This window comes from Pseudorca crassidens, chromosome 3 (genome assembly GCF_039906515.1).
Source record: "Pseudorca crassidens isolate mPseCra1 chromosome 3, mPseCra1.hap1, whole genome shotgun sequence".
Taxonomy (NCBI): domain Eukaryota; kingdom Metazoa; phylum Chordata; class Mammalia; order Artiodactyla; family Delphinidae; genus Pseudorca; species Pseudorca crassidens.
Window position 1 is genome coordinate 137493002 of NC_090298.1, and position 21485 is coordinate 137514486.

Sequence of the window (21485 nt, forward strand, 5' to 3'; positions counted from 1 at the left end):
GTGGTGTGCGGGCTTCTCATTGCAGTGGCTTCTCTTGTTGCAGAGCATGGGCTCTAGGCTCGCGGGCTTCAGTAGTTGTGGCACGCAGGCTCAGTAGCTGTGGCTCGAGGGCTCTAGAGCACAGGCTCAGTAGTTGTGGCGCATGGGCTTAGTTGCTCTGCGGGATGTGGGATCTTCCTGGACCAGGGATTGAACCCGTGTCCCCTGCATGGGCAGGCAAAGTCTTAACCACTGCACCACCAGGGAAGGCCCTCATTGTTGTTTTAATTTGCAGTTACTTAATGGCAAATGATGTTTTCATATGCCATCTGAATATCTTCTTTGGTGAGGTATCTGTTCAGATCTTTTGCCCATTTTATAATTGAGTGGTTTTCTTATTTTTAAAAAATATTTATTTTTTAATTTATTTGGTTGTGGGTATTAGTTGTGACATGCGGGATCTTTAGTTGCGGCATGCGGACTCCTAGTTGTGGTGTGTGGGATCTAGTCCCCTGACTAAGAATCGAACCTGGGCCCCCTGCGTTGGGAGCACGGGGTCTTTTTTTTTTTTAATTTATTTATTTTTGGCTGAGTTGGATATTTGTTGCTGCACGTGGGCTTTCTCTAGTTGCAGTGAGTAGGGGGCTACTCTTTGTTGTGGTGCACGGCCTTTGTAGTACCTTCTCTTGTTGAGGAGCACGGGCTCTAAGTGTGTGGGCTTCAGTAGTTGTGGCTTGCGGGCTCTAGAGCGCAGGCTCAGTAGTTGTGGCGCACTGGCTTAGTTGCTCCGCGGCATGTGGGATCTTCCCGGACCAGGGCTCAAACCCGTGTCCCCTGCATTGGCAGGCGGATCCTTAACCACTGTGGCACCAGGGAAGTCCGGGAGCACGGAGTCTTAACCTCTGGACCACCAGGGAAGTCCCTGTTTCCTTATTGTTGAGTTGTGTTCTTCGTACATTTTGGAAACCAGTTTATTATTAGATATGTATTTTGGAAATATTTCTCCTACCTTGTTTTGTTTTTTAATTCTCTTAAGTTTCTTTCATAGAGTTGAAGTTTTAAATTTTAATAAATTTCAGTTTAACCAATTTTTTCTTTCATGTATCTTGCTTTTTTTAATTTTTAAAAATTTATTAAAAAAACAAAACATAATGGTACAAAAAGGTTGAAAGTAAAAGAATTGGAAAAGATATACTGTGCAAATAATGTATCTTGCTTTTGATGTTGTATTGAAAACTCATTGTCAAACCCAAGATTACTTAAAATTTCTCCTGTGTTTTCATCTGGAGAGCGTAATAGTGCAACATCCTTTTTGGACTCCATTTGATAGAAGGAGTGTGGGTAGGAGGATTGAAATGAGGGTGGATTTTGTTTCTTGGTAATATTGGATTTTCATTAATGAAGCAGAGAATTAATATCACCTTAAAATATATTGTCTTGAATTATTTGTAAGTGTGACCAGGTCTTTAACAAAACTTGAAATGTTTGGGCTGGCTTCATAGTGGCTCTTGGGACTAGACCTGTTTGCTGTAGCAATTTCTCGGGAGTCTTGGCAAATTACAAATGTTGAAATAGCATATGTAAAACTAGCAGTGGCTTAGGATCATCAGTGCACAGCTATGAGAATCGGTTTACCATGGTTTGGCAGTAGTGGTTCCTCCACAGCTTTACAACCCTCTGGATAATGCGAAAGTTAACAGATATGTGCCTAAGACTTCTGAAAAACTGGGTCCTGCAACTCAGGGTGTAGGGGAAACGGTGGCGGAGCGAAGTGCATTTCCTGAAGTTTGCTGGAGACTCCCTATCCCTTTGTTGTTCTTGACAGGGATGGTAGCCTTCTGCTACCTGAAAACTGTTTTCCTTTCATTGGGTCATTCTGCCTCCGCCACACAGATGCCTCCTTTCCCAGGATCTTTGGTCCACCAACCAGGGCTAGCTGTTCTGCAGTTGCACTTTCCCTCACTAAACCCTACCTGAATCCCCTATTCCAGACCACTCCCTTTGGTACCCTTACTGACTAGTCTTCCAGTCCTGTCTCTATCACACCTTCTCAGTATTCAACTACATTTTGTCTAGCATAATAGAAATATGGGATATGAATTCTTTGACTCTTATTGGTTGTGATAATGAGTAAATGATTGGGTTATTTTCATTTTACTAGTCTTAGTTATTAATATGTAAAGTAAAATTAGAGTAATACCTCAAGGGAGGTTTATGCGAAACAGTGTGCCTATGTGAAAGTGCTTTTATTAACTGGAAAACAAAGCACAAATTGATTATTCATAAACCCTAATCAGTGGTTCTCAAAGTGTGATTCCTGAGCTAGCAGCCTTTGCATCTCCTGGAACTTGTTAGAAATGTGAAGTCCTAGCCCACTGGGCCCAGCCCACATCTACTGAATCAGCAATTTTTTAAATTTATTTTTAATTTTTAAAATAAATTTATTTATTTTAGTTATTTTTGGTGGTGTTGGGTCTTTGTCACTGCGTGCAGCCTTTCTCTAGTTGTAGCGAGCGGGGGCTACTCTTTGTTGCGGTGCACGGGCTTCTCATTGCAGTGGCTTCTCTTGTGGAGCAAGGGCTCCAGGCACGCAAGCTTCAGTGGTTGTGGTATGCGGGCTCAGTAGTTGTGGCTCGTGGGCTCTAGAGCACAGGCTCAATAGTTGTGGCGCACAGGCTTAGTTGCTCCACGGCATGTAGGATCTTCCTGGACCAAGGCTCAAACCTGTGTCCCCTGCATTGGCAGGCGGATTTCTCTTTTTGAATTTTATTTAATTTATTTTTTTATGTAGCAGGTTCTTATTAGTTATCCATTTTATACATATTAGTGTATATATGTCGATCCCAATCTCCCAATTCATCCCACCACCACCACCACCACCACCACCACCACCACCACTACCACCACCACTACTACCCCACCCCCGGCAGGCGGTTTCTTAACCACTGTGCCACCAGGGAAGCCCGTGATTTGTTTTAAAAAGCCCCCTGATGCATGCTAAAGTTTGAGAAGCACTGCCTTATATAAAATTATGCTTAACCTAAGGACAGTTGTATTAGTCTGCTTGGACTGCCGTAACGGTACCACAGGCTGCGTGGCGTAAAAAGCAGAAATTTATTTTCTCACGGTCTGGAGTCTGGAAGTCCATGATCAGGGCATTGGCAGAGTTGGTTTCTGGTGTGGACTTGCTCCTCGGCTTGCAGAGAGCCACCATCTTGTTGTGTCCTCTCACATGGACTTACGTGCACACGGACTTCTGGCTCTCTTCATCTTATATAGATTCCAGGCCTATCGGATTAGGCCTTATGACCTCTTTTAACCTTAATTACTTCCCTAAAGGTCCTATCTCCAAATATTACATTGGGAGTTAGGGCTTCAACATGTGAATGGGGGGAGGGGGGCACAGTTAAGCCCACAACAGCAATGTATCAACAAATTAAAAATTATTGGGAAAAAAAAATCAGGCTTACCTTTTTAAAAGGTAAGTAGTTAGCTCATCTCCCTGATTAGCTTTTCCTTGAGCAGCGATTTTCCAGCATCAGTACTTAGTCCGGATTAATCCACTGGTTTTGTGCTTCATTTAATTACTACTAGGCTTACCACATTTTGTCTTTTAAAAAGTTTTAACAATTGTATGCATATATTGTTTTAGCTATGTTTTGGGCTAATTTGGTTTTGTAGCTTATCCCTGGGAACCCAGCTACCATTTATAGCATTGTTTCTGTGAGGACTTGGGAGTTGTATAGAGTTGATTTAGATAAAAGTGTTGAATCAACCTGTTTAGTTTTAGAGAATCCCTTGTAGTTGTAAATGAAAGCAATGTTGCTGTGCCATTGTATATTATTTTGATAGTAGAGAATAGAGGCCTTTCCAGTGAATAAATGAAATTAGTGATATTCCTAGTATATTAGAAACTAGAGCAGAATGTTGACATTGAGAGTTTCTCCTAAAAACTAATACCAGTCCTAGGAAACATTATCAATGATTTTATTTAGCACTTTTTTTTTTAGCACTTTTATTTTCTGCACTGCCTAAATGCTAAGCATTTAGGAATCCAGTGAACTTTACCTTCTTTCATTTTGTGAAAACAGTACCCAAGATATGTAAATAAAAGAAATACCACCAAATGATATGTGAAAATCTAGTTCTACATACTGTTACTCACTTTAAAGGATTATAGAGTTTATAAGGAATTAGGCGTCAAATTCAGCATTGGAATAAGTTGATGTATAAGACACCAAAAAAAATTAAGCTATTTTCTTTTTTTAAATTTTTTAAAAAAATTTTTTATTTTATTTATTTATTTTTGGCTGTGTTGGGTCTTCGTTGCTGCACGCGGGCTTTCTCTAGTTGCGGCAAGCAGGGGCTACTCTTCGTTGTGGTGCGTGGGCTTCTCATTGCAGTGGCTTCTCTTGTTGAAGAACACGGGCTCTAGGCACGTGGGCTTCAGTAGTTGTGGCACACAGGCTCAGTAGTTGTGGCTCACGGGCTCTAGAGTGCAGGCTCAGTAGTTGTGGCACACAGGCTTAGTTGCTCCATGGCATGTGGGATCTTCCTGGACCAAGGCTCAAACCTGTGTCTCCTGCATTGGCAGGCGGATTCTTAACCACTGCACCACTAGGGAAGCCCCTAAAATCTTTTTTATTGTAGTAAAAACGCTTATCATAAGACTTACCATATTAACCATTGTTAAGTTCAGTGGCATTAAGTACATTCTCATTGTTGTGCAGCTTTCACCTCCATCCATCTCCAGAGAGAACTCTTTTCGTCTTGGAGAATTGAAACTCTATACTACCTACTACCAAATCTTTTTGTGCATCCATGTGGCTCAGTTTTTATATCTTTAGGTCTGCGGTTTTGGGAAAAGGACCAACTACCATCCATGACAGTCTAATACAATACATAAGGCACTTACAGGCTTAGAAAATAAGAGGTAAAGATAGCTGGTCTGTGGTTTAATATATTTTTTTGTTGAGTCTTAAAACACTAATTTAAAACCATATCTACACTTGATGGTCTTTGGACAAGAGCAGCAGCATCTAAATTAAGTGTTTAATGTGAGGCTAGTTAGCTCCTTTGTTACTTCATTGTAATGTTTTAACTCATTTAAACTAACCTGTAAAAGGGGCTTTGTCCATTGTAGAGCTCTTTACAAATGCAGGAATTTAGTTTGAAATTGTATCTGAACACCATAAATTTGTGTAGCCAACATGATATTCTATATGGGGACACCTGTTTATGTTTGAGTTTTATTTTGAAATTTTTATTGAAATTGAATCTTTTAACTAACTGATTTTAGGAAAACCGCTTTATCATTCTGGATTCACTTTCTTTATCTGTAAAATGAACTACAATGAAGTTCTGATTTGAAAGCCTTAATTTTAAATAAGAGAGGGGTTAGGGCTTCCCTGGGGGCGCAGTGGTTGAGAGTCCGCCTGCCGATGCAGGGGACACAGGTTTGTGCCCCGGTCTGGGAAGATCCCACATGCCGCGGAGTGGCTGGGCCCATGAGCCATGGCTGCTGAGCCTGTGCGTCCGGAGCCTGTGCTCCGCAACGGGAGAGGCCACAACAGTGAGAGGCCCGCGTACCGCAAAGAAAAAAAAACAAATAAATGAGAGAGGGGTTAGTGATCTTACAAAATTTTTTTAAAAGGAGGTGATGCATTTAACTGTACCCTTTTTTATATTTAGATCATGGAAGGGAAGTGGTTGCTGTGTGTGTTACTGGTGCTTGGAACTGCTCTTGTTCAGGCTCATGATGGACATGAAGATGATGTGATTGACATTGAGGATGACCTTGATGATGTCATTGAAGAGGTAGAAGACTCAAAACCGAAAGCAGATACCAGCACTCCTCCATCTCCAAAGGTTTGAAGTGGTCTTTGAATCTATTCATTTTGCCTCTTGAGATAACCAAAGGATGAAGGTAAATTTTGGATCCTTATCACAGGGAAAGCAAAATTTGCTAAAATTTTTATTGATCTCTCTGTCAGCCTTTGTTATATTGTCCCAAAGATAAGTTATATGGATTGAATTCGAGGGCCAGCTATGAAAGTTTGAAAGCAAATCAAGAGAATAGATCCTACTGAGAAAGGAGTGTTGCTGAATATTTCAATTCTTAATTCATTTTTATATTTAACACAGGTCACCTACAAAGCTCCAGTTCCAACAGGGGAAGTGTATTTTGCTGATAGCTTTGACAGAGGAACTCTGTCAGGGTAAGTGTTTCTTAGGGGGAAAAAATCTTAGAGGCAGACATCATATAAATAAGATGGGATAGTGTATTCCTTTTTGGATATTATTTTATATAGTGAAATGTCTAACTATTTTATATCTTTCATCCCTTTTAGGAAAATAGTGTTTTAGAACATGTGGTTCTTGCTTCCATATCTTTTCCCTTCACCCTGTATTTTGTTCTTTGAGAAAGTTGTTTTCTCTTGAGTCTTAAAAGGTGAAATTATTTCATGGGTTTGGTACTTTTTCTTACAGATTTTTGAGTTGAGTACAATATATTATCACTACTTGAATGACATTTAAAAGTTGAAAGTACAGTGGTTAGGTAGGCTAAGAAGAGCTGGATAGTTCCTATTTTTATTATTGTTTACATTGTTTCTTTTTACAGGCCAACTATAATTTGAATCTTAATTTAGGGGTATGTCTTAATTACAGGTGGATTTTATCCAAAGCCAAGAAAGATGACACTGATGATGAAATTGCCAAATATGATGGTGAGAGTTGCATTTGATTTAGATATAATAGCAGATTGAGTTTTGATGTATTTCCATAGTATCTCTCAAGACTAGTTTAAAAGGAGTATGTATAGGGCTTCCCTGGTGGCGTAGTGGTTGAGAGTCCGCCTGCCGATGCAGGGGACACGGGTTCGTGCCCCGGTCCGGGAAGATCCCACATGCCGCGGAGCGGCTGGGCCCGTGAGCCATGGCCGCTGAGCCTGCGCGTCCGGAGCCTGTGCTCCGCAACGGGAGAGGCCACAACAGTGAGAGGCCCATGTACCGGGAAAAAAAAAAAAAAAAGAGTATGTATACATTTTAAGATTTTTCACTGGAAGTTTGCTTTCTTTGTGTGTTCTATTATATTTTATAGGGTTAGACCTGTTTAATGTTTATTTTTACACCATAAAATGGAAGGAGATTTATTACCCATGGTGCTGTATTTTGGAAATGGAAGGTCTTTTCTAGGCATTGGTAGAATGAATGTGCTATAGGTTTTTAAAAACCATATCCTAATATTTGTCAATTATGTGTGTTTAATATTAATAGACCAGCTCTCAGAGGTAAATGGAACATGTTAAACATTTGTCAGTATGATGGATTTGCACAACTTGGAGTTTTGTTTGTTACGATTTCAGGATCTTCAGAGGTGTAATTAGGGAGTGGGACCTTTTTGTTGTCTTGCAGGAAAATGGGAGGTAGATGAAATGAAGGAAACAAAACTTCCAGGCGATAAAGGACTTGTATTGATGTCTCGAGCCAAGCATCATGCTATCTCTGCTAAACTGAACAAGCCTTTCATCTTTGATACCAAGCCTCTCATTATTCAGTGAGTGAAACAATTGCTTGATAGACCCTTTCTAGGAAGAGTGAAGACATTATATTATAAAACTATTACTCTATGTAAAAAAAAATTATGAGAATAATTACATGCTACAGTAGGAATTTTAGGATGTATTTAAGCATCCTGTAATGTAACATTTTTTTCATGCCCAGTAAATTATTTTGAAATAAATCAGCTATTTTTCCTACTGATAGCAAATGAACTTCTGGATTTTGCAAATAGTATTTACTGGGAATCTGCATTAAGATTTAATTTTCTTTTACTTATTTAATTTTGGGGGATTGGGTAAGTATAACAATAGAAGATGGAATCTTCACATATGACCTGTGATAAAACATGGGACCAAAGTGGGGGAAAGGGAAATAAATTAAGAAATTTGATCTTTCAAAATGCCATATGGTCTCTGCCTTTCTCTCTGAAATTAGGTATGAGGTTAATTTCCAAAATGGAATAGAATGTGGTGGTGCCTATGTGAAACTACTTTCCAAAACCCCAGAGCTCAACCTGGTAGGTACTTCCTATTTCTTTATGTGGCCTCCCACAGTTACCTTTTAAGAATCTCAGAGAAAAGGAAAGAAAATTTTCTAAGACCAGTGAAAATAAGGCCGTTTCTCCTGCTGCTGTTGAAATATTTTGGAGGCTGGAAATACTGACCTTGACATTTCTGTGCTTTTTATTTGAAATGTAAATTTCAAAGCTGTTTTGTTTTATCCTTGGTTTCTGTCCTGTGTAATTTTTAGTTTTAGCAAACTTATTTCTTTGTTTTATGAAAGAAGCAGTAACTATCTAGGTATATGCATTATTTTGTGTTTTTAAGCACTTTCATATATTCTCATGTAAAATTTCCCGGTAATTTCTGGTTATTCCTTTTCACTGGTATCTGTACAAACCTCATAAATGAATAAACTTTTCCTGTAATAGGACACTATTTGGGATTTTATAAGAGGACATATCACACTTTTGAAAGGTTGCTTTTCAACACTTTGAGTTACTTAATCCATTTTTGTTTCTGAAGGATCACTTCCACGACAAGACCCCTTACACGATTATGTTTGGTCCAGATAAATGTGGAGAGGACTATAAATTGCACTTCATCTTTCGCCACAAAAACCCCAAAACGGGTGTATATGAAGAAAAGCATGCTAAGAGGCCAGATGCAGATCTGAAGACCTATTTTACTGATAAGAAAACACATCTTTATACATTAAGTAAGAAAAACTATTAATAAATTTTGGTTTTTATGGCACTACACATTTATCATCCATTTAATTTAAAGATTGTAAGCCTGCAAATAAGAATCTCTGTTGACTTAATATTAGTTGTGAGAAGAACTTAATTTCTCAGCACTAAAATGTCTCTTCCTTAGGTTGAATTGAGAGCTAGGGTTTGAAACAATTTTAAGAATAAGATTGTATGTCCCATAAAGAGCTTCTTTGCTTGATCCTCACCCTTCATTTCCTCCCTTTGTTTATTTTCTTGTTGATGGGATGTTAAGTTATAGGACATACAATAGAAATATGTGTACAGTTTTTTTCAAAGTATCTTCTAGTTGAACTTGTTCGGATGCTCCAACACCTAGACAGTTGAGTTTAATCATTTGGACATTGGAATGGGTCTTTTTATTTAATGAAGTTTTTCCTGCTGCTTTGAGATCACATATAGACATGCCTCTTTTCCTAAAGAATGCAATAACCTTTCTTCTTTATAACAAAAGTAATATATATTCAGCATAGGAATTTAAAAGGAAAAAGAAAGCAAAAAGAAAACAAAATTATCTGAAATATCAACACTGTGATATGTATTTGGCTATATGTGAATAAACATGTATATATGTATAGACACATGTAATTTTTATTAGAAGTTAAGTGTGCTATATTTCACTTTTTCTCTTCACAAAAGCATGAGAATCTTTCTGTGAGAGTAGATATCACTGATAACATTGATAACCTTCATTGTCATTGAGGATAGCAGCATAGTACTCTGTCATTTTCCATAGTACTCTGGATGTTCTGTGACCTAGTCAGTTGCCTATTAGGCTTTTAGATGTAGGATCCAGGCTGTAGCATAATTCACACTTAAGATACCTTTATGGATTTAAAATTATGTTTGCATTCTTCACTGGATTCCAAAAGTACAACCTGAGTAGACACGTGGTTTAATAAACCACATGTAATTGAAATTTTGTGTAATTTGAAATTTGGGCAACATAGTGGTAATACCAACTCAAAAAATGAGGAAATGGGCCTTTTCTGTTGGGGGACAGTTATAATAAGTAAACTTAATTTTCTGTTGACTGGTGTGTAACCATTTGTGTCAAACCAATATTGCATTAGTTTATGTACCTTTGTTTTTTTTGATGTTTTTAATGTTCATACATGGAATCTTTTGGTGTGTAAAAATTTTACCTGTCATTTGTCCTAATTCCTAAAAACCTGAAGAACTAACATTTACGACTTACAGATAAGGAAAAAGCGTGCTAACTTGCATAAGGCTCCATGACCATGTTCTAACGCCCAAGGTCTTTACTCCATGCTTCTGCTTTCTGTTAGAAATATGATTGTTTGTGTTGTGGTAAAGAGAGCTTGGGAATGAGTGGCTAATTAACTTTTTAAAATTGCATTTAATTTTTTCAGTCTTGAATCCAGATAATAGTTTTGAAATATTAGTGGACCAGTCTGTTGTAAACAGTGGGAATCTGTTAAATGACATGACTCCTCCTGTAAATCCTTCACGTGAAATTGAGGACCCAGAAGACCGGAAGCCTGAAGATTGGGATGAAAGACCAAAAATACCAGATCCTGATGCTGTCAAGCCAGATGACTGGTGAGTCTTTGGGACCTGTCTTTGAATGCAGTGGAGCATTTCATACATTCCATTTGGCTTGAACAGTTGAATGGTGGTTGAAATCTGATAATTTGGATAATCTGTGATGCAGTCTAAATGTTAGGAAAAATGTAGACTACTATAGCTGAAAATAGTAGTGACCACCTAGTGATTACTAGGGCCATCGTGATCATCTGGGCTGCCTCATACCATTTTACAAGCCACCAAATGCTGAAACTGATGATAGAGTTTGCCTGTGGTGACACGGTTGGTTTGTGGCAGAACCTCGGGTCTTTCGGCCTGGCCTTTCCAATGCTTCTATGAATTCACATTTAAAGCTGGAGTCCTAAAATTTTAAATTTTAATTTGAAAAATAACCTTTTTACTATTTAAACAATACTCAGGAGATCTCTGCTCCGTGGTGAGCACTGGAATACAAAACCACAAGCACACCAGCTGCCTACACAACTCCCAGTCTAGTTGTGAGACAGGCACTTGAAGTTGGCATGCATGGGATGAATGGTCTAATATGTGTTACTTGTGACCAGAGCACCAGGTATACCTAACTTCAGTAGTTTCTTGGAGTTGGGCAAATCAAATTGAGAACTGAAAGTGGGCAAGAGTTGAGTTAACTGGTGAAGATGGAAAATGGTATTCCCTGGTTGAAGGAGAATATCAGGTGCAAAAGTAGAGGAATAGGAGTGAGCTTAACACGTGTGAGGGAAATTGAGTAGCCTTTTACATAAAGTGCAAATTGGAGAGTGGTAAGAAAAGAAAACAGGTGGGTTGTACTCTTGTATGTGACCATCTTTGAACTCTGGTATGGTGACTTTTGGAAATGTCAGGAAGTGAACAAAGAGAAGTGATAAAACTGATCTTCCACTTGTAAGTATCCTCTTAGGCTTCACAGTTAAATTCTAGTTGATACTTTTATGCTGCACTGGTGTAGTGGGTGAGTTTATTTGTATATTTGGTGAACATTAGATTTCGACTCAGCCTTGTTCAGTATTGTATTCCTTAACTAGCTGTTTTATTTTGGGGGTGGAGAAGTGAATGTTCAGCTTGAAAGATCAGCTGAATGATATACAAGTTTAAGTTCTTACACAATTTTAAACTAGCAAATTTCAAAACCAAGCATAATCCTGACCAAGAATAGAAGATGTCTCTGCTTACCAGCTAAAGTGGCTCTAACAATAACTGCATAAAGCTTTGAAATTAGGTACTTCCTGATGAACTTTTAAGGGTAACTGAGTCATAATTCACATGCTAAAATCCACCCTTTAAAGTGTACAGTTCAGTGGTTTTACAGTATGTTTGCAGTGTTGTGCAACCATCACCACTGTCTAATTCCAGAACATTTTTATCACCCAAAAAGAAGCCCATACCCATGAAGCAGTTACTCCGTATTTCTCCCTTCCACCAGCCCCTGGCAACCACTAATCTGCCTTCTGTCTCTGTGGATTTGCCCATTCTGGATATAGAATAATATAATATGTGGTCCTTTGTGTCTAGCTTCTTTTGCTCAGCATAATGTTTTTAAGACTCATCCATGTTGAAGCATGGATTAGTACTTCATTCCTTTTTATGACTGAAGACTGTTCCATTGTGTGGATAATAACACATTTTATTTATCCATTCCTTATTTGATTGACATTTAGGGTGTTTCCCTTTTTTGGCTGTGGTTATGAATAATGCTGCTATGAACATTCATGTATAGGTTTTTGGGTGAATATACATTTTCATTTCTCTTGGGTATATTCCTAGGAGTGGAATTGTTGGGTCATATGGTAATGACGTTTAACTTTTTGAGGGACTGCCAAACTGTTTTCCAAAGTGGCTGTACCATTTTACTTGCTCACAATCAATGTATGAGGGTTTCATTTTCTCCACATCCTTGCCAATACTTAGTTTTATCAGTTTTTTTATTATAGCCATCCTACTGGGTATGAAGTGGTATCTTATTGTGGTTTTGATTTGCATTTCTCTGATGGCTAATGATGTTGAACATATTTTCATGTGCTTATTGGGCATTTCTATGTCTGAAGAAATGTCTATTCAATCCTTTGCTGGTTTTTAAACTGAGTTGTCTTTTTATTATTAGGTTGTAAGAGTTCTTTATAAATTCTGCATACTAGGCCCTTGTATATGATTTTAGATATTTATAGGAGGAACTATTTTAAGTTTTTTGATTAAGTAAGGCCTACATATTTTTAGATTGCCCTGTTTCAGATTCACAAAGTGGGACCACATTGTGATTCTCTGGCCAATGTTGTTAGTAATTGGCTTTTTCTTTTGTGTTTAAGGGATGAAGATGCCCCTGCTAAGATTCCAGATGAAGAAGCCACAAAGCCTGAAGGCTGGTTAGATGATGAACCTGAATATGTACCTGACCCAGATGCAGAGAAGCCAGAGGATTGGTATGAGCTTTAGTTAACTTTTGAAATTGCCTGCTTTTTTATTGAAGTAAAAGTTAATACTTAAATACAGCTAACTGCTCAAATTTAAGTGTAGAGCTCAACAAACTAAATTGATTACATTTTCATCTCTTTTTTTAAATGCATCTGTCATGAAAAACCCTTATTACTGGAAATGTGGAAACAAGATGATGCTCTGTAGTACGACATTGTGAAAGTATTTCTGCAGGATTTCAGGGAAGCCCTGGGGCAGCTTTTCACAGTCCTGCATCACAGAACCCATTTGTAGTTTGTTTGTATCTCCACAGGGATGAAGATATGGATGGAGAATGGGAGGCTCCTCAGATTGCCAACCCTAAGTGTGAGTCGGCTCCTGGGTGTGGTGTCTGGCAGCGACCTATGATTGACAACCCTAATTATAAGGGCAAATGGAAGCCGCCCATGATTGACAATCCTAACTACCAGGTTTGTACCTCTCTGTGGTTTCATAGGTCTCTTTGTGTTCAGATAGAAGTTTTGTCTATAGTGAGGCTGCCAGGTTGATCCCCTGTATTCAAACTATTGAATTGAAAACAAAGTAAACTTCAAAATTGAGAGAAAACTTGTGTGTTAAGTGTTGAAAAGGTAAACCTAGAAACTAGAAAGAACTTTCATAATTGCTTTGTAACTTGTGTTTAAAAGCAAACAAAAAATAGAAAACTTGTGGTTTGGGCACCCTGCTGCCATGTGGATCCAACTTGGCAATCTCTGTAGTAGGGTGGATAGAGGATTATGATGGGAGTTGGTTCCCTGACCACAAGTCAGGGAACACAAGTCAGCTCATTGCTTGACCTCAGTATCTTCAACTATAAAAAGACTGTGAGGCTCAAATGAGATGGTAATACAGGTGGTGATATTTTAAAGCTTTAAGTTTACTATGGAAATGTAACAACTCAGACCCTGGTCTCACTTCTGTTTCTGTTCTAGTCAAATTATTTAAAATCATTAATTTCTACTCTGTCACACTTCAAAATGTAAAGTGTAGGTCTGTATCTCTATGTATCTACTATGTATATACTTTTCTGTTTTTAAATATACTTGTGCAATCAATAAGATAAGTTAAAAATTGCACTTTAGCTGTTTTGTTGATGGCCATTTAGGTGAATTGCCATTTTTTGCTTTTAGAGTCCTTGCTGCAGTAATTTTCCTTGTAAATGTCTGAGTATATGTGGTAACTATTTCTCTAGGTAGTTATCTGAGGTGAAATATCTGGTTGAAGATTGTGTACATTTTAAATCACCACTGAAGGAGTCTGTACTGATTTATGCTCCCACTCCTACCAGCAGTTAGTTGATAAGAGTGGAGGCTGTTGGAATGTGCCAGGTAGAGCAAGGTGTTTGGATCAAGGTCATGGATGAAATTGAAAGTAGCTGGAGTCCAGATGTCTTAGAGGTATCAGTAGCATTTATTGTTTTCTTCCTGTTACTTAAGTTTTACAAAGTCAGCACTTAACTCGCAGGTAATGCAGAATTCATCTTCATTCTTATTTAGGTTCACCATAAATTTGTGGTGATCATTATCTGAAATGATTTTTTTAAATATTTTTCTCTAGGGAATCTGGAAACCCCGGAAAATACCAAATCCAGATTTCTTTGAAGATCTGGAGCCTTTCAAGATGACTCCTTTTAGTGCTATTGGTTTAGAACTGTGGTCTATGACCTCAGACATTTTTTTTGACAACTTTATTGTTTCTGGTGATAGAAGAGTAGTTGATGATTGGGCCAATGATGGATGGGGTCTGAAGAAAGCTGCGGATGGGGCTGCTGAGGTTTGTGCTTGCTTGTTTATTGTGCATTTATGTCTTTTATTACAGGTAACTAATTGCTTCTGTCGTGAAAAGCTATCTTCTAAGATTTGTCTTTTTCCTTTTTTGGGGATGTTGGCATAGAAAGTGTGACCTTTGTCTGCTAAAGACAAAACACTGGGGCTTTGGACATGATTTCATTAGGCCAATATAATGGCTTTAGAGTCTGTATTTGTAGGGTGTTTTTTTTTTAATTGTGTTAAGATACATTTAACAGGGATTGACATATACACACTACTATGTATAAAATAGATATCTAAAAAGAACCTACTGTATTGCACAGGGAACTCTATTCAATTCTATTCTGTAATGACCTATATGGGAATAGACTCTAAAAAGAGTAGATATATGTATAATTAACTCACTTTGCTGTACAGCAGAAACTAACACAACATTATAAATCAACTATACTCCAATTTAAAAAAAAATTTTTTAAGATATTTAACAAAATTTGCCATTTAGGGTATATGCTAATGCACTCTTAAATACTGAATCTTGGTTTACCCAATAAGTGGAATTTTCACATAATTGGCCATAAGGCCAAGATGGGAATTGGAGAGACATTGAGATCAAGAAATTCTTCATTCACTGGTCCCTGAGGTTAAGGAAACCTTTGTAGGTGATTAAGAAGCCAGCTTTCACACCTAGGAAGGAGAAATCCCCTTGATGATAAAGAGAGCAGGAAAATCAAAATTTTTCTCTTATTTCCTTTTTACATTGTGTGAACATCTAGGCTTGAATCCTCTGAAAAAGGTGCCTGAGTAGTGCCATGCGGTAATTGAACAGTGGGACAGTACAGCCTGTATTTAGTGTCAAAAGCCAAAACTTGAAATGAGTCCTGTCTTGTTTTTCAGCCAGGTGTAGTGGGGCAGATGATTGAGGCAGCCGAGGAGCGCCCATGGCTCTGGGTGGTCTACATTTTGACTGTAGCTCTGCCCGTATTTCTTGTCATCCTCTTCTGCTGTTCTGGAAAGGTATGAGTTGTTGCTCGTTTGTTTTTGCTTTGTTTTTTTATTTTGATTCACTCTTATATTGTTAAAAATAACTAAGATACGTTGCCTGAGGTTTTTCTTTGTAGCAGCTCAGTAGTGACTGGGCCACATTTGGTGTTGACTTCTGAAACCCTGTTCACTACTTTCAGTGGCCATTTATTGTGCCCAGATGGAAGTAGGATTGTTAGCCCCTCGGTTTCTAATAGTATTAGCCTACTATATTACTCTCCTTCACATTTGGCAGAAGCTTTCTGAAAGAAAAGAGAAAACAACTTAGAGATATAAAACTGAGCCATCTGGGCACAAACTAGCTTTTCCTTCTGGCATAGCTGTTTCTATTCATATACTTTATAATTCAGTCTTTGATTTCTCATTATCCATTTCTCCCTCAGCATCCCTACCCTCCCTTCCCCCCGCAAAACACATGTAGGGCTGATACAGCCTTATTCTTTAGCCTTTGTTATATGCAATCAAAAAAAAAGAAAATTTTGTTTAGACCCTCTACTTCTACTAAATGAGGATTATGCTTCACCTTGCATTCAAGATGTTTTGTAACCTGATCCCCAATCTTCCTTTCCAGCCTTATCCCCCCACCACTATTCTGCATATCTGTACCTCAGTCACCTTTGACTAGTTAGACTTGCACATTCCTGCCTGACCCCTTTGCTTCTACTGTTCCTTCTACCTTGAACCATACACATGCTCAGTGAAGAGGAAGCTCTCAAGCAGGAATTCCATCTTACTCATTTCTTTGTATCTACCCCAGCATATAGCCTTTGTACAGAACTTTGCTCATAGACCTTCGGTAATTATATGGTAACGTAATACATAAAATGTGAACAAAACTGTCATGCTTTGGGGGAATATTTCAGAAACAGCCCAGTCCTGTGGAGTACAAGAAGACTGATGCTCCTCAACCAGATGTGAAGGAGGACGAAGAAGAAAAGGAAGAGGAAAAGGAAAAGGGAGATGAGGAGGAGGAAGGTGAAGAGAAACTTGGTAAGAAGTAGACCCCAAAATATCTGCTTTAAACCAACATCCTAAGAAGATGTTTCAAACCCTTATAAGCAAGTTACTGTCAAGATTGTTTCAGACTCTAGAGGTGTGTTCTAATGCTGATTTTCTAGTTACCAAAAACAAGTATAAGATTTTGCTCAGTTGTTTTGCTTTGTTTTCTGTCTTAGAAGAGAAGCAAAAAAGTGACGTTGAAGAAGATGGTGGCACTGTCAGTCAAGAGGAGGAAGATAGGAAACCTAAAGCAGAGGTAATAGAAAGGGGGAGAGTATATCTTAATGTTTCAAGCAACTCAGTGAAGGTACATTTAAGTAGAGAGTATTTTCATAGGGTAATTTTCAATGGCTGTGGCAGTAAAAATTCCATTACAGCCAATTTTGTAAAAGTGGAATTCTTAGCACTAAAAAATTAAATTTCAAATTACATCTGAATCTCAAAAGTATTTTCTGTGCTGAAAATGGTTTTCTGTAATAAATAGAAGGTAAGGAAAGACTAACAAAATGCTTTCTAAGATGGCAGCTTCAGGTTATTATTTTACAGTTCTGTGTCATCATCTACCTCTCCTCACTGTGCCCTTAAAAATATTTATTGGACAAATCACTGCATTCTAAAATTTTTATCCCTCTTGCTGATGGAGTCATTCTTTCGTTCATTCAATAAATATTTGTGGAGTACCCACTGTGTACCAGGTATTGTTAGTGAACAAGACAGACAAAGATACGCTACATCTGGGGAACTTAAATTCTAGTGGAAGGAAACAGACAGTAAGCAGTAGACGTTATAAGGAAGTAAATGAGAACAGTATGTTAAAAAGCAATGGGCTATGAAAAATAAAAGTTGTACAGGAAAAGGTATTGGAAATGCTGGAGGCGGGGTGTGTTGTATGTAATGTTAAAAGATGGTAGGTAGGCCTCAGTGGAGAGGTGACATTTGAGCAAAGACTTGAAAGAGATAAAGGACTTTGCCATGGAGATGTCCATGGGAAGAGCATTCCTGAGAGAACAGCCGGTACAAGGGCCTGAAGTGGTAGTCTAGATGGCCAGTACGGTCAGTAGATTAAGAGGGTGGAGCAAAGGAACATGGGGAAGGCTCCAGATTAGGTGAGGCCTCCTAGGCTGTTGTAGGGGCTTGGCTTTTCCTCCTAGTGAAATGGGCAGCCATTGTAGGCTTTGGGGCAAAGGAGTGATCAGACCTGATTACTCTGGCTGCTATATTTTTCACAGACCAGGGAGAATCAAGGAGCCTAGTTAGGAGATTACTGTAATAATCCAGGCAAGATATGGTGGCCCAGAGCAGGGTGATAGGAGAGAAGGATGTGAGCTTCTGATCTGGATTTTCTGGTGGATTGGATATGAGGTATGAGGGAAAGAGAATAGTCCACACCTTTCTTACCAAGGTCCCTTTTCTAAGCACTGCTGTTTCATTCTGATCCTTTCTGGAAACTACCCAGTTTCCATTTACAGCTACCACAACTCTGCCCTTGTATTGATAAAGGTCAATGTTGTTTATATTTTCAGTGGACGTATTCTGTCTCAACTAGAATGCATAGTTCTTTCAGGTAGGGACCAGTCTGTTTTTATATTCCCCAAACTTCCTCACACAATAAGTGTGTGTAGAGTAGAAGGAGCACTGGGTTTGTAGTCTTGAGTTTTATGTGGGACTCAGCTTTGATAGCCTTTAGTCCTCATGAATCTTTGAGGCTTTCTCAGCCTCAAAGTGGGACTAATGTGTCCACAGGCCAGTAGTTATTCAGGATTAAGCAGGATAACATGTGAAAGCCTGGTGTCTGGTCCTTTTTAAAGAAAATGCTTATAGGTTAGATTTAGAAAATAAAGACTGAATTAGAACACATACAATCCCACCACCTTTGAGCCAACATTGTTTTTGATGCATTTTCTTCCAATCATTTTTCTTTTCCTGTTTTTCCTCAGATGGGTTATACTCAGCCTGGCTCATTTGAAAACTTGGTGAACTTTTACTTTTTTAAAAAGTATGCTAATTATAGTGAATTTCTTGTTTTTTCAACCAACAGGAGGATGAAATTTTGAACAGATCACCAAGAAACAGAAAGCCACGAAGAGAGTGAAACAATCTTAAGAACTTGATCTGTGATTTCCTCTCCCTGCCCTTCCCCTGCAAAGTGTGGGTCCTAGGAGAGGACCTGGCACATCTTAGGTTGAAACTCAGAAAACCTTCAGAGTCACCATCAACAGGTTCCAGCTGAACACTAGCCCGTGTAATTTTAAACATCTAGCAGTAAATAATTGCAGTTGTGACATAAAGGACCCTGTTTCTGTAGAAAGAAAGCATTTAACATAATGGTTGTGAAATGTAACATGAAGCAACTAACTTGTATTTTTTTTGTTTTTAAACATCTTTGTTTTTTAAAATAGAGTGATAGAACTTTGTCAGTCTTTAAAAATCTTGGCTTAATTTAATATATTAATCTGTCCATGCAGAAATAACACCAACCTTTAAAAATGCTAGGGGGCTGAATTTGAAGTAACTGATTTTGTTTTTTAAGTTTGGTATTACAAAACATTCACGTGTCTTTGTCCCTTAAAATTGATAATCATGTTTAAAGTGCAGTCATTTGTGGTTATAATCTTGTTTTGCTTGCTTCCATTATTCAATTCCTCCTAAGGAAATTGAGGAGAGTGATTGGATGGAAGCCCAAATTTATATAAAGGTTCTGTTAAAATTGTATTAAAAATAGACATACAAAAAGAAAAAAACTTTTCACTTGATGTTGGTTAGGCCATGAAGTGTGTGTGTTCTTTTGCCTTTGGAACAGCTCAGTTCCCAGACAGCTTTGCAGTTAGTGGAGGAGGTGGTATAATGTGGCGCTCGGGCATTCATTCTTCACACCCTGGGAGTGTCTGGGCTTCAGCCTTCTCAAGCAGGTGGCTTCTTAAGGAACGCTACCAGAGTAGAGGCAGATGTTTTCATCACATCTTCCACTGTGTTGACACTGTTTTACCTTCTCAATTTCCCCAAATTCCCAGCTTTCTTCTCTGCTATGCATTGTCTTCACAGCACAGCTTGCAGTCCGTTGCTGAAAATGCTTATGAGCTCTGCATAGTGTTAAGCTTTACTGTGATTATGTGTATGTTTCTTCCTTTATTAAGCAGACCCACACCTTTCCAGGGTCAAAGTACACGATAGAATAGTGTCCTTCATCTTTACCATTTCTTTTACTCCGTGTAAAGACTTTAGAAGTGTAATCCAGAGGCGAGCCAATTCAGAATTGACTGTAATTGAACACAGGCTAAAAGTATTTATGGAGAAGTGACTTTTAGCATGAGTTTTCTGATTTTTGTAGCTGCTAAATCTTTTAAGTCTTTATTTGCAGTTCATGTAACAGTTCTGTCTTAAATTACATGATAAAGCAGTCCTGTTCAAAACTTTTTTTAAGTATGTGGCTTGTATAATTTTTAAGAAATGATCTTAGGTTTGTTTTTTCATGTGGAATGCAGATGGGTGCTATCAGAGCCTCTCCCCCATCACTATAGTGTAATAACATCATTATTACACCACACTGAAATGTATTCAGAATTAGATTTTTTTTTAGCTTTATTGTTTTTTCAGAGGTGTTTCAAATGTACCGATGATACTGTTCCTTGCACTGAATATATAAACACTCCAGAGTGTTTATATTGGGGAGATATTGGGGAGGAAGTATATTCATAAAAGATGAAGGCTGTATCTGTTTATTTTGTTTATCTTCAGTTTTTTTTACTGGTTCACTTAAATTCTTATGAGGGTGGGATGCATTTTTCTTACTGTTCAGTGCTTTATCCTTTTCATCTGTTGTTCTGTGGTCACAGTGACCTTAGCTATGTAGCAGACTTTCCCAAATGTATTGAGTGCAAATAAACAGTTACTTAGCAAGACCTGAAAATATGTCTGCAGGTTTCTCCTTGAAGCAAGTGTGTGGGATCATTGCATTTCCAGAAATCTGCCTTCTTTACCCTCCATTGACATTACGGTTTCTTCCAGCTGAGCTGTGGAATAACAAGTATAAATCAGTAGACTGTTCATTTGCCTTTCCAAGGGTAATTTAGCAACGTTTGTCCAAAAAAAGAAAGACAAAACAAAAAGTCATTTCTTGGTTTTCTTTTCACTCTTTGTTGAAGGTGCAGCCTTCTAGGTGCACCTAGAAGTCTGACACATTAATGAATGACCAGCAGCAGTATTCAGCTCTTTAAAAGGCACTTACATTATGATTTTACATGCTGGTTATTTGTCCCATTGTTGTAAAATGCCCACTCCATCAGATGTGTTCCTCAGTTTCTCTCATCCATAAAATACTCTTCATTTTTCTCCAATTGTTGCGTTACTAAATGGTATTACATTAAAGCCCTGTGTTAAGCATCTGCTTTTGACTGACCTTCTTTCATAATAACCTTCAATTTGTGTGTTTTACTGGTTCAATAGTGGGTTGATCTTCCTTTAATTGACTACTACATGAAATTTTCTAATATTGCAGAAACTATTATGGACGATGAAATAATTACTACATCTCACCACGTGGATTTGAATATAATTCAGAGTAGGCTTTGCATCCTTTTCCTGCTGGATTGGGGTTCAGTATTTCAGTTCTACAATAGGTATAGCAGCTCAGAAAGGGAATGGTAATTTGTAGATTATTCTTTGAGATTTATGGGAACCATTCGACTTTTAAACATTTATTAGAAAATAAATCTTTGTTCAGAATCAGACTCCATCTTTTATATATTCCTACATATTTCAGGGATATTTTTGAACATTAGGCCATAACTTTTTTATGCAGTATTATTAGGCTTTTGAATTGCTTACTGAAGAGTACCCAAAATGTACTGCTCCTAG

General features: G+C 38.1%; 1 protein-coding gene across 1 annotated transcript in view; it reads left to right on the forward strand.

Moving 5' to 3' along the window:
• CANX (calnexin) overlaps positions 1-21011 on the forward strand; it is a 32581-nt gene extending 11570 nt beyond the window's left edge. The window contains exons 2-15 of the mRNA XM_067732571.1: positions 5671-5847; positions 6124-6197; positions 6649-6707; positions 7395-7536; positions 7977-8058; positions 8567-8759; positions 10185-10374; positions 12678-12791; positions 13097-13253; positions 14380-14595; positions 15486-15605; positions 16496-16622; positions 16808-16887; positions 18670-21011. Of these exons, the coding sequence (XP_067588672.1) occupies positions 5674-5847; positions 6124-6197; positions 6649-6707; positions 7395-7536; positions 7977-8058; positions 8567-8759; positions 10185-10374; positions 12678-12791; positions 13097-13253; positions 14380-14595; positions 15486-15605; positions 16496-16622; positions 16808-16887; positions 18670-18723 (1782 nt within the window). The 5' untranslated portion in view covers positions 5671-5673 and the 3' untranslated portion in view covers positions 18724-21011. The remainder of the gene's footprint in view (positions 1-5670; positions 5848-6123; positions 6198-6648; positions 6708-7394; positions 7537-7976; positions 8059-8566; positions 8760-10184; positions 10375-12677; positions 12792-13096; positions 13254-14379; positions 14596-15485; positions 15606-16495; positions 16623-16807; positions 16888-18669) is intronic.
• Positions 21012-21485: the final 474 nt, after the last annotated feature.